This window comes from Trichomycterus rosablanca, chromosome 15 (assembly GCF_030014385.1).
Source record: "Trichomycterus rosablanca isolate fTriRos1 chromosome 15, fTriRos1.hap1, whole genome shotgun sequence".
Taxonomy (NCBI): Eukaryota; Metazoa; Chordata; class Actinopteri; order Siluriformes; family Trichomycteridae; genus Trichomycterus; species Trichomycterus rosablanca.
Genome location: NC_086002.1, coordinates 32,380,368 through 32,393,455, shown reverse-complemented (window position 1 = coordinate 32,393,455; position 13,088 = coordinate 32,380,368). Strand labels below are relative to the sequence as shown.

The 13,088-nt window shown below is 46.0% G+C and overlaps 1 protein-coding gene across 3 annotated transcripts; it reads left to right on the top strand.

The window, feature by feature from the left end:
• The first annotated feature begins 818 nt into the window (after positions 1–818).
• Positions 819–12,922, top strand: si:ch211-286b5.4 (afadin- and alpha-actinin-binding protein). 3 transcript variants are annotated; one of them, XM_063010741.1, is made up of 13 exons: positions 819–982; positions 2,026–2,100; positions 2,544–2,659; positions 3,026–3,094; positions 3,195–3,321; positions 3,531–3,609; positions 3,819–3,936; positions 4,030–4,186; positions 9,521–9,624; positions 9,848–10,009; positions 10,122–10,239; positions 12,434–12,584; positions 12,714–12,922. In XM_063010741.1, exons 2-13 carry the CDS (start codon positions 2,040–2,042, stop codon positions 12,808–12,810), a joined length of 1,359 nt encoding a protein of 452 aa, XP_062866811.1. In that variant the 5' UTR covers positions 819–982; positions 2,026–2,039; the 3' UTR covers positions 12,811–12,922. The 3 variants fall into 3 exon arrangements, with proteins under 3 accessions (XP_062866811.1, XP_062866812.1, XP_062866810.1); XM_063010742.1 differs by having other exon boundaries at positions 819–988; positions 4,030–4,180; XM_063010740.1 differs by having other exon boundaries at positions 819–988.
• Positions 12,923–13,088: the final 166 nt, after the last annotated feature.

Sequence of the window (13,088 nt, the reverse complement as noted above, 5' to 3'; positions counted from 1 at the left end):
GCAACCTGGGAGTAGTGGGGGTTGAACCAGCAACCTTAAACCTAGGGTTTATTAGGACAGGTACTCATTACACACAAGGTTATATGGAACACAGTCATGGACAATTTAGTGTCTCCGATTCGCCTCACTCGCACGTCTTTGGACTGTGGGAAAGCATGCAGACTCCACACAGAAAGGACCCGGACCGCCCCACATGGGGATCGAACCCAGGACCTTCTTGCTGTGAGGCGAGGCTGTGCCGCCCAGGGCCCATTAGTGCTAACCTGGCAGCGGTGGGACTTGAACCAGCGACATTTCTGATCTAATAGTCCACTATCTTAACCTGAATAGTCAACTAGAGCTGCTGGTCGACCAAATAAAATGCTTATAAAACCAATTTACAATATAATATAAATGTGGACGGGTTCAAGTTTTGTTATTTTACTGTTGATGTAGAACAAATTTTAAAATAATTAAAGCAAATTTATAAAATCAATCTGCTTCTGTAGTTTACCTCACAATACATTTGAGTTTTCTTAAGCCATTTATATCAAAGGGATGAATTTTTTCAATTAAACTCATCTTAATGTATATTAATACGTTTTAATTAATAATTTCACTTTCATTTTAAAGAAATTTTGATTTATTTTGAGGATTTTGGTTGTTTGTTTTGGTACAGGCACTGCTAGCATTCGTCAGTGTTTTGTAGCCTTGATTTTAGGCTACTGATATATAATTAATAACAAAAAGAATTCAAATATACCGATTATTCTGATAATTAAGGTGTGTCTACATACTTTTGGAAATGTATTTTACTATAAAGTGCTTTAATTTGAACGTCAGAACAACGTGCTAACGTGCTAACGTGTTTGCTAGCGCAAGCTAGAAATGTCGCTAGGCTAAACTAATCGCTCACTGATTGCCAGGTTGTTGAGCAGCACTGGCTGAGCTCCTGGTCTGTGCTGCAGTCTGGTAAACAACGAAAAAGACGATTTGTACTCTGGTAAAGGTGAAATATAAATACATTAAATCTTTATTTTACTCTGGGTTAACTGTATTAATCGTAAAGGTATGACATTTTTAAGTAAATCAGTACTTAATGTAGATACACATCAAACATGTGAACTATGGAGTGAATCAGATCATGTAACCTGCAGGACAACATGAATTACCACTCAGATTTTAATACTAATTTATTGTTAAATCAACATATTAGGACATAAATTAAAAGTAAACGATGTTCCTCGCACACCAGCATACTAGATCAGGCAGTGTGTGTTTAGCTTCTTTCTTTTTAATGATGCTGCCACATTATCAAATGTTACCATCATCATCACTTATTGTGGTTTAATTTTGTAATATGTGTTAGCTACATCAGCCTTTGTAGTTCTACAATTACTGACTGTAGTCCATCTGTTTCTCTACCTGCTTTACATGCTGTTCTTCAATGGTCAGGACCCCCACAGAGCAGGTATTATTTAGGTGGTGGATGATTCTCAGCACTGCAGTGACACTGACATGGTGGTGGTGTGTTAGTGTGTGTTGTGCTGGTATGAGTGGATCTAAACGCCTCACTGCCACTGCTGGTACAGCCAACAGCGCCCCGTGGGCAGCGTCCTGTGACCACCGATGAAGGTCTAGAAGATGAGCGACTCAAACAGCAGCGATAGATGAGCAATCGTCTCTGACTTTACATCTACAAGGTGGACCGACTAGGTAGGAGTGTCATAATACCTGCTCTGTGGTGGTCCTGGGGGGTCCTGACCATTGAAGAACAGCATGAAAGGGGGCTAACAAACACTTTCAAACTTGGTCTCCAATCCTTGACGGTCAAAGAATAGAATAACGTTGCGACTTGTAGAGCTTAGGGTCAGAATTCAGACTGGTGGTGGTTTACCAGTGTTCTGACCCCGTACTACCAGTCTAGTATTAGTTAAATGTCGCCTTCTATCAGAGCGCCCTTGCTAACTATGGGTCCCTTTATGTCCAATAATAATAGATGTGTGTGTGTGTGTGTGTGTGTGTGTGTGCATTTGAATATTTCAGATCTGTCGCAGATAATGGCGAGCAGACGGGAGGGCAGGACGCCGTCATGTCGTCGCAGGGCTCACAACACGTCAGGTATGGACACACACCTTTTGTCCCATGGTTCCTCACTGCAGCTGATGACTTCTCTGCGCCCATATACTGTAAATAGGGTCGGCACTCCCTCATTGGGTGGGTCCTACCTTGCGCTGTGACCTACCTGGTCTACAGAGTATGTGGATGCCCAGAGTGTAAGGTACTGAACTAGTAATTGGAAGGTTGCTGGTTCCAGCCCCACCACAGCCAGAGTGCTGCTATTGGACCCTTGAGCACAGTCCTCAACCTTTAATATATAAACGTTTGGACCACTGTGAACTGTATAGTAAACCAGTGCGTGTGGTTTGAGAGTGATGGTGTCAGTGTGGACTGCCTGCGCGTTCACCTGGCTTATATAGTAAACAGTGTGGATTGGGACACGCCCACATTGGACTCATGAGGCGACTATTTTAAACGAGTCGTTTCTCTAATTGTGTTTCCAGAGGCGCAAAGGTCGCGCGTACTGGCGCCGGTCAGTCCTCCCTTCAGCACAACCCTCCACAGCGCCTCCTACAGGGCTCTCCGAGAGGAGCCCGACGACCGGGCTACGTCGCTACAGGTACGTCTCATCACTATATATTGTAGCCAAGACTTGTTAGCTGTTAGCTGCTGTAGCGCTACTTTCCTTCGTACTGTATCCGGGCTTGGGACCTGCACACTGACGAGTGCACTTCTGAGTTTCTAGGCTGTCCGGCCACTCTCGGACGCGAGGTTCTTGACCTGCTAAGATTCGAAGCCCAGACCTCAGAGGTAGTGGGCTAGTCTCTAAGCGCTCGTTTTCTCAGAACGTAGCGACACCCCCAGCCGCTCGAGCCCACCGTTTTCCCCAGGACATACAGTCGTGTGTAACCGCACCGCTTTCTTGAGCGCCACCGTGCTTCGACGGGATGGACTTTGACCCCCGGCTGAAACGTTCTGTTTCCAGGAGCAGCTGGTCGAGAGGGAGCGGCACGTCTCCAGGCTACAGGACGCCCTGAGGTCCGAGAGGGAGAAGGTGAGGGTGCGAGCGGGCGTGGCATACAGCCACTCGGTCTGTGTCGTCTCTGTAGGTGACGTGGGTTCAAACCGCACCTATTATTTTTTCGGGTCTGCAGGTCGCCCGGCTGCAGTGTCGGTGTAACCAGCAGGGGGCGGAGTTAAAGCGCCGAGAGCAGCACATCACCAGGATGAGGGAAAAGCTCTCGCAGCTTTACGATCGCCACCGAGGAGACCGAGGAATGTGTGAGTGAGACCGGCCGGGCGCCTGTTGCGCTGCGGTTATGCCCTCTGCTGGCCGGTCGAGGGACTGCGCGTGCAGTCTGAAAGAAGCGCTCGGCGCCGCACACGCGTCGGAGGGGGCGTGCGTTAGTGTGAAATACGATCTGGGAATTGGGTATGACTAAATTTGGAGGGGAATGGATTAATTACATGAATTTTACATTTTCCCGTAGCTTTAGAGATCCTGAACGCTCCTCCGAAACCCTCAGGAAGGAGAGACGCTGCCTCCAGGAGCGCGAAGGCGGATGCCAGGTGATGCCCACACTTACGGGTCTGTCTGAATATCTAGTGAGCTGCCTTGCTCCCTACTGCCTACCTAGTGAGCTTCCTTAATAGAGAGGATTCTAATAAGACGGGGTTCTCAGTCAGATCATCGCTCAGAATTAAGGCGCCTCAGTAGGAGGAATCTAAGCATTTAGACACGCCCACTTCTCATATTTTTCTCACCCACACTCTTGCAGAAACGAGGAGGCGCTGAAGCTGATGCTGGAGAGGAGGGAGGCCGAGCTCAGGGAGGCCATGAAGCTTCGCCACAGCCTCACGACTCTACTGCACGCGCTCAGAACCGACATGCAGCAGGTAACGGGACTGGCTCTCGCCCCCTTCTTTACACCGGCCGGCGGTGCACCGGCATCAGAGTCTCTCATCTGACAGCCCTTTGATCGATGTCAGACTCTACAGGACGTGACGGAGTGCGAGGAGGAAGGGGCGGAACCGAGCGGTCTGGTCCAGTCAGAGCGGACGCTCGGCGATCACGTGACCGGCGGGGTGGTTTTGGAGTGGGTCCACGTGCAGAAGAGGTTGAGGGAGCTGCTGGCACGGAGTACGAGTGACGTCTGGTTTCCACTCATATACTTTATTATTATAAATGGCCAAAAGTATCCGGACGCCTGGCCCAGTTCAAATAGATTAAACTAGAGCGACCTCTGTGTGAACCTTTCAGCCACAAAGGCTTGTCTATGTGTGGGGATTTGTGCCCGTCCAGTCAAAATATGAGCGTTTGTATGGCTGGGCACTGATGTCGAGGTTCCGGTTCATTCCAAACCTGTTCGGTCAGCTTTTCTTCATGTCTTTAAGAAGTTTGGTAATGCTGGAACGAAGATGGACCTTCCCTAAACTGTTGCTGCAAAGTTTAAAGCATATTTCAGTTATATGACTGATTTATTACACCTGTAAGCAACTGTTGTGGCTGAAACTAGTGAATTCAGTAATTAGAATGAAGGGGCGCCCCAATACTTTTGGCTATACAGTGCATATTGGAGGGTTATACAGTGTATCACAAAAGTGAGTACACCCCTCACATTTCTGCAGATATTTAAGTATATCTTTTCATGGGACAACACTGACAAAATGACACTTTGACACAATGAAAAGTAGTCTGTGTGCAGCTTATATAACAGTGTAAATTTATTCTTCCCTCAAAATAACTCAATATACAGCCATTAATGTCTAAACCACCAGCAACAAAAGTGAGTACACCCCTTAGTGAAAGTTCCTGAAGTGTCAATATTTTGTGTGGCCACCATTATTTCCCAGAACTGCCTTAACTCTCCTGGGCACGGAGTTTACCAGAGCTTCACAGGTTGCCACTGGAATGCTTTTCCACTCCTCCATGACGACATCACGGAGCTGGTGGATATTCGAGACTTTGCGCTCCTCCACCTTCCGCTTGAGGATGCCCCAAAGATGTTCTATTGTGTTTAGGTCTGGAGACATGCTTGGCCAGTCCATCACCTTTACCCTCAGCCTCTTCAATAAAGCAGTGGTCGTCTTAGAGGTGTGTTTGGGGTCATTATCATGCTGGAACACTGCCCTGCGACCCAGTTTCCGGAGGGAGGGGATCATGCTCTGCTTCAGTATTTCACAATACATATTGGAGTTCATGTGTCCCTCAATGAAATGTAACTCCCCAACACCTGCTGCACCCATGCAGCCCCAGACCATGGCATTCCCACCACCATGCTTGACTGTAGGCATGACACACTTATCTTTGTACTCCTCACCTGATTGCCGCCACACATGCTTGAGACCATCTGAACCAAACAAATGTATCTTGGTCTCATCAGACCATAGGACATGGTTCCAGTAATCCATGTCCTTTGTTGACATGTCTTCAGCAAACTGTTTGCAGGCTTTCTTGTGTAGAGACTTCAGAAGAGGCTTCCTTCTGGGGTGACAGCCATGCAGACCAATTTGATGTAGTGTGCGGCGTATGGTCTGAGCACTGACAGGCTGACCCCCCACCTTTTCAATCTCTGCAGCAATGCTGACAGCACTCCTGCGCCTATCTTTCAAAGACAGCAGTTGGATGTGACGCTAAGCACGTGCACTCAGCTTCTTTGGACGACCAACGCGAGGTCTGTTCTGAGTGGACCCTGCTCTTTTAAAACGCTGGATGATCTTGGCCACTGTGCTGCAGCTCAGTTTCAGGGTGTTGGCAATCTTCTTGTAGCCTTGGCCATCTTCATGTAGCGCAACAATTCATCTTTTAAGATCCTCAGAGAGTTCTTTGCCATGAGGTGCCATGTTGGAACTTTCAGTGACCAGTATGAGAGAGTGTGAGAGCTGTACTACTAAATTGAACACACCTGCTCCCTATTCACACCTGAGACCTAGTAACACTAACAAATCACATGACATTTTGGAGGGAAAATGACAAGCAGTGCTCAATTTGGACATTTAGGGGTGTAGTCTCTTAGGGGTGTACTCACTTTTGTTGCCGGTGGTTTAGACATTAATGGCTGTATATTGAGTTATTTTAAGGGAAGAATAAATTTACACTGTTATATAAGCTGCACACAGACTACTTTTCATTGTGTCAAAGTGTCATTTTGTCAGTGTTGTCCCATGAAAAGATATACTTAAATATCTGCAGAAATGTGAGGGGTGTACTCACTTTTGTGATACACTGTATATATATACTGTATATATATACAGCTCTGGAAAAAAATAAGAGACCACTTCACTATCATTTTTATTTCGAAAATGACTAATGGTCAAAATAACAAAACAGTTACAGAAATTTAGGACCACAAACAATGCAAAGAAAACAAGCTCATATTCATTTTTAAACAACACAGTACTAATATTTCAGCTTAAAAGGAGTCCAGAAATCAATATTTCATGAAATAACCCTGATTTTTAATCACAGCTTTCATACGTCTTGGCATGCTTTCCACCAGTCTTTCACATTGCTGTTGGGTAACTTGACGCCACTTCTGGCGCAGACATCCCAGGAGCTTGGCTTTGTTTGATGGCTTGTGACCATCTATCTTCCTCTTGATCACATTCCAGAGGTCTTCAATAGGGTTCAGTTCTGGAGATTGGGCTGGCCATGAAGTCTTGATCTGGTGGTCCCTCATCCACACCTTGATTGACCTGGCTGTGTGATATGGAGCATTGTCCTGCTGAAAAAACCAATCATGGAAGTTGGGGAACATTGTCAGAGCAGAAGGAAGCAAGTTTTCCTCCAGCACAGTTTTGTATGTGGCTTGATTCATGTGTTCTTTACAAAGATAAATCTGCCCGATTCTGGCGTTGCTGAAACACCCCCAGATCATCACCGATTCTGCACCAAATTTCACAGTGGGTGTGAGACACTCTGGCTTGTAGGTCTCTCCAGGTCTCCATCTAACTATTACACGACCTGGTGTTGGACAAATCTGAAAATGGCACTCATCAGAGAAGATGACCTTACTTCAGTCCTCGACGGTCCAATCCTTATGGTTTTTCGCAAACTTCAGCCTGGCTCTTCTTTGCTTCTCATTGATGAAGGGCTTTTTTCTAGCTTTGCATGACTTCAGCCCTGCCTCCAGAAGCCGGTTTCGAACCGTCCTTGCTGTCCATTTCACCCTAGCTGCCGCTTGCCATTCTTTTTGTAGGTCACTTGATGTCATCTTACGGTTGTTAGGTGACATTTGAATGAGGTGGCAGTCAAGACGGTCGGTTGAGAGTCGTTTTCGCCCTGTGCCAATCTGTAGCTTTGTTGTCCTATGTGTTTGTTGCTTTACCTTGTTCTTATGAACCACTGTTTTTGAAATTTTCAGGATGGAAGCAACCTAACGCTCACTGTATCCCTCTGCCAGTAAAGCTAAAATTTGACCCTTCTTTTCCTCACTAAGAACCTTTCTTTTCAACTCTTTTGGCATGGTCTGTATTTGTATTTTGAATACACTTAAATTGTAGGTAGTACTAGCACCGCTTTTGTCATCCAGATGGTTCTATAACAAAAGAATATTGATGACACCAGCAGTGGTTTTTATACTACTGCTCTTAAGAATAGGATTTGGTTGAGGTATTCACCTAATCAGCATCTAATTAGATAGAATGAGGTGTGTCTGTGAAGGAATTTCCTTCAGAACGACTGCTGTACATGTAGAGAAGCTGATTTAAGAAAAAACTGGAGTGGTCTCTTATTTTTTTCCAGAGCTGTATATGTATGTGTGTGTGTGTGTGTGTATGTATGTGTGTGTGTGTATATATATATATACTGTATATGTGTGTGTGTGTATATATATATACACGTGTGTGTATACAGTGGGGCCAAAAAGTATTTAGTCAGCCACTGATTGTGCAGGTTCTCCTACTTAGAAAGATGAGAGAGGTCTGTAATTTTCATCATAGCTACACTTCAACTATGAGAGACAAAATGAGAAAAAAAAATCCAGGAAATCACATTGTAGGATTTTTAAAGAATTTATTTGTAAATTATGGTGGAAAATAAGTATTTGGTCAATAACAAAAGTTCAGCTCAATACTTTGTAACATGACCTTTGTTGGCAATGACAGAGGTGAAACGTTTCCTGTAAGTCTTCACCAGGTTTGCACACACTGTAGCTGCTATTTTGGCCCATTCCTCCATGCAGATCTCCTCTAGAGCAGTGATGTTTTGGGGCTGTCGCTGGGCAACACGGACTCCACAAATTTTCTATGGGGTTGAGGTCTGGACACTGGCTAGGCCACTCCAGGACCTTGAAATGCTTTTTACGGAGCCACTCCTCCGTTGCCCGAGCGGTGTGTTTGGGATCATCGTCATGCTGGAAGACCCAGCCACGTTCCATCTTCAATGCTCTCACTGATGGAAGGAGGTTTTGGCTTAAAATCTCACGATACATGGCCCCGTTCATTCTTCCCTTAACACGGATCAGTCGTCCTGTCCCCTCTGCAGAAAAACAGCCCCAAAGCATGATGTTTCCACCCCCATGCTTCACAGTAGGTATGGTGTTCTTGGGTTCTTCTTCTTCCTCCAAACACCACGAGTTGAGTTTTTACCAAAAAGTTCCATTTTGGTTTCATCTGACCACATGATATTCTCCCGATCCTCTTCTGGATCATCCATATGCTCTCTGGCGAACTTCCGACGGGCCTGGACATGTACTGGCTTAAGCAGGGGGACACGCCTGGCACTGCAGGATTCGAGTCCCTCTCGGCGTAGTGTGTTACTGATGGTAGCCTTTGTTACTTTGGTCCCAGCTCTCTGCAGGTCATTCATCTGGTCCCTCCGTGTAGTTCTGGGATTTTTGCTCACCGTTCTCATGATCATTTTGACCCCACGGGATCAAGGGAGATCATCGATGGTCTTGTATGTCTTCCATTTTCTTACAATTGCTCCCACAGTTGATTTATTCACACCGACCTGCTTGCCTATTGTAGATTCACTCTTCCCAGCCTGGTGCAGGTCTACAGTTTTCTTCCTGGTGTCCTTCGACAGCTCTTTGGTCTTGGCCATGGTTGAGTTTGGAGTCTGACTGTTTGAGGCTGTGGACAGGTGTCTTTTATACAGATAACGAGGTCAAACAGGTGCCATTAATACAGGTAACGAGTGGAGGACAGAAGAGCTTCTTAAAGAAGAAGTTACAGGTCTGTGAGAGCCAGAAATCTTGCTTGTTTGTGGGTGACCAAATACTTATTTTCCATCATAATTAACGAATAAATTCTTTAAAAATCCTACAATGTGATTTCCTGGATTTTTTTTTCTCATTTTGTCTCTCGTAGTTGAAGTGTAGCTATGATGAAAATTACAGACCTCTCTCATCTTTCTAAGTAGGAGAACCTGCACAATCAGTGGCTGACTAAATACTTTTTGACCCCACTGTATATGTGTGTGTTTATATATGTGGGTATGTATATGTGTGCATATAAATATATTTGTGTGTGTGTGTAGGTCCCGCAGCAGTCAGGACGGATCAGGAGAAGCTCCTGGTTCAGTTTGAGGAAGAGCTGGAGCAGAGCCGAGAGCTGATCCGACTTCAGCAGCAGCTCCTGCAGGTCAGAATAAACACCAAACACGACGGGACCGCCGTTACCATCCTGAACACGTTCTTCATCGCTAAGCTAATTACATAAGCGTCCGGCGAGGGGACGGCGTTTTAACTAACGGAAACTTTACAGCTTGAATCCTGAGTGGTTTGTGTGGTGGTGTAACTCAGGATCAAGTAGAATTTCCTTACTGTGAAACGTGGTGACGGTAGCATCATGGATATTTTTTCAGGACAGCGCCGCTTCTTCTCTCTCGGACGCGCCGATGGATTTCTACTACCTGGAGGAGTGGGAGCGGCTGCAGGACCAACGGGCGGAGCTGAACCGGCAGAGGCGGAGCTTCCAGCAGGAGAGGCGGGCCTTCACGGACGCAGCAATCCGATTGGGCCGTGAGGTGAACGGGTTATTATTATTATTATTAGTGTTTTAGTGTTTAGTTCAGTTTACTGAAAGTGTGTGTGTGTGTGTGTGTGTGTGTGTGTGTGTGTGTGTGTGTGTGTGTGTAGAGGTGTGTGTTTGAGCAGCAGAAGGCGTCTCTGATGAAGCAGTGGTTCCTCAGCACGTCTCCACTACCAGAGTCGCCTCAGTGTAACAGGAGAGAGAGCACGGCGCTCAGCCACCTGAGTACAGCACTCACTCACTCACTCACTCACACACTCACCCACTCACTCACTCACACACTCACCCACTCACTCATATTCACTCACCCACTCACTCACCCACCCACTCACCCACCCACTCACCCACCCACTCACTCACCCACTCACTCACCCACTCACTCACCCACTCACTCACCCACTCACTCACCCATATTCACTAACTCACCCACTCACTCACTCACCCACTCACTCACTCACCCCACTCACCCCACTCACTCATATTCACTCACCCACTCACTCACCCACCCACTCACCCACTCACTCACCCACTCACTCACTCACCCCACTCACTCATATTCACTCACCCACCCACTCACCCACCCACTCACCCACTCACTCACCCACTCACTCACTCACCCACTCACTCACCCACTCACTCACTCACCCATATTCACTAACTCACCCACTCACTCACTCACACACTCTCATTCACTCACTCGCTCACCCACTCACTCACTCACTCACTCACCCATATTCACTCACCCACTCACCCACTCACTCACCCACCCACTCACCCACTCACTCACCCACTCACCCACCCACTCACTCACCCACTCACTCACCCACTCACTCACCCATATTCACTCACCCACTCACTCACTCACACACTCACTCACCCACTCACTCACTCACTCACCCATATTCACTCACTCACCCACTCACTCACCCACTCACTCACTCACTCACCCACTCACTCACACACTAACTCACTCACACACTCTCATTCACTCACTCACCCACTCACCCACTCACTCACACACTCTCATTCACTCACTCACTCACCCACTCACTCACTCACCCACTCACTCACACACTCTCATTCACTCACTCACCCACTCACTCACACACTCTCATTCACTCACTCACTCACCCACTCACTCACTCACTCACACACTCTCATTCACTCACTCACTCACCCACTCACTCACACACTCTCATTCACTCACTCACTCACTCACCCACACACTCTCATTCACTCACTCACTCACCCACTCACTCATATTCATTCACTCACTCACCCACTCACTCACACACTCTCATTCACTCACTCACCCACTCACTCATATTCATTCACTCACTCACCCACTCACACACTCTCATTCACTCACTCACCCACTCACTCACACACTCTCATTCACTCACTCACTCACCCACTCACTCATATTCATTCACTCACTCACTCACACACTCACTCACCCACACACTCACTCACACACTCTCATTCACTCACACACTCTCATTCACTCACTCATATTCACTCATTCACCCACTCACTCACTCACACACTCACTCATATTCACTCACTCATATTCACTCTCTCTCATTCACTCACTCACACACTCACTCATATTCACTCACTCATATTCACTCACATTTATTCACTCACTCACATTCACTCATATTCATTCATTCACTCACATTTATTCACTCACTCACATTCACTCATATTCACTCACTCACATTCACTCATATTCACTCATTCATTCACTCACATTTATTTACTCACTCACATTTATTTACTCACTCACATTCACTCATATTCACTCATTCATTCACTCACATTTATTTACTCACTCACATTCACTCATATTCACTCATTCATTCACTCACATTTATTTACTCACTCACATTCACTCATTCACTCACTCACATTCACTCATATTCACTCATTCATTCACTCACATTTATTTACTCACTCACATTCACTCATATTCACTCACTCACATTCACTCATATTCACTCATTCATTCACTCACATTTATTTACTCACTCATATTCACTCATTCATTCACTCACATTTATTTACTCACTCACATTCACTCATATTCACTCTCATATTCACTCACTCATATTCATTCACTCACTCACATTTATCCACTACTGATTCGATTCTTTTTATTTGACTCGCTTTAAGAATTAATTTATTATTTTACTAATTCCTAATGTGACTTATTTGTTTCTGATTTGACTGATTTAATTAATTTAATTTGTCACTTTGATACTGATTCATTTCCTCACTTCGTACCCAGTCTGACTCACTTTACTGATTCGACTCTTTATATTTGACTCACTTAAAAAATTAATTTACCGTTTCACTAATATAATTTATTACTTCACTGATTTGTGTGTGTGTGTGTGTGTGTGTGTGTGTGAGACAGGGATGACGGCTCCTGATCGTCTGTCCCTCTCCCCCTGTGTCACCCCGTCGTCCTCTGAGGGGTCAGAGGTCGCGCCCTGGTCAGAGCAGAGGACCGGCGTGACCCCGAGCACCCCTGAGCTGCACTGTGCTCTCCAGCTGAACTACTGCAGGTGTCACACACACACACACTCACGTTTGTTTTTGAATGAGGACGTGTGCAGTAATCCTCACAGTCACAGTTAGAAATAAACAGCATGTAATAAGATTCATGTCCTTCACGTCGTCTCTCTGCGTCTCAGGGAGGCAGGAAGTCCTGCGGCCAGCGGCTGGGCAACGGACGAGCGGACGGACGACTTCAGGACCTACAGACCAGCGGCGGATTCGTGGCCGTTTTAGTCTCAACGTGTGTGTGTGTGTGTGTGTGTGGCTGCATTTTGCTTTCTGTTTGTACATGATGAAATAAAGATTATTTTCTTACCACTGTGCAAAATAGTAATGAATAAGGCTCCTGACCCACTGTGACCCTGATCTGATGAAAATCACGTCTCCAGACTTTTTTTGTTGCATCCGATTTGTACCCGCGATTCCAGAAGTGTCCGGACGGGACGGTAGAACCAACGTGAATCCTTTTTGATCTGGATTCAGGGCACAAATTCCCACAGTCATGCTGAGGA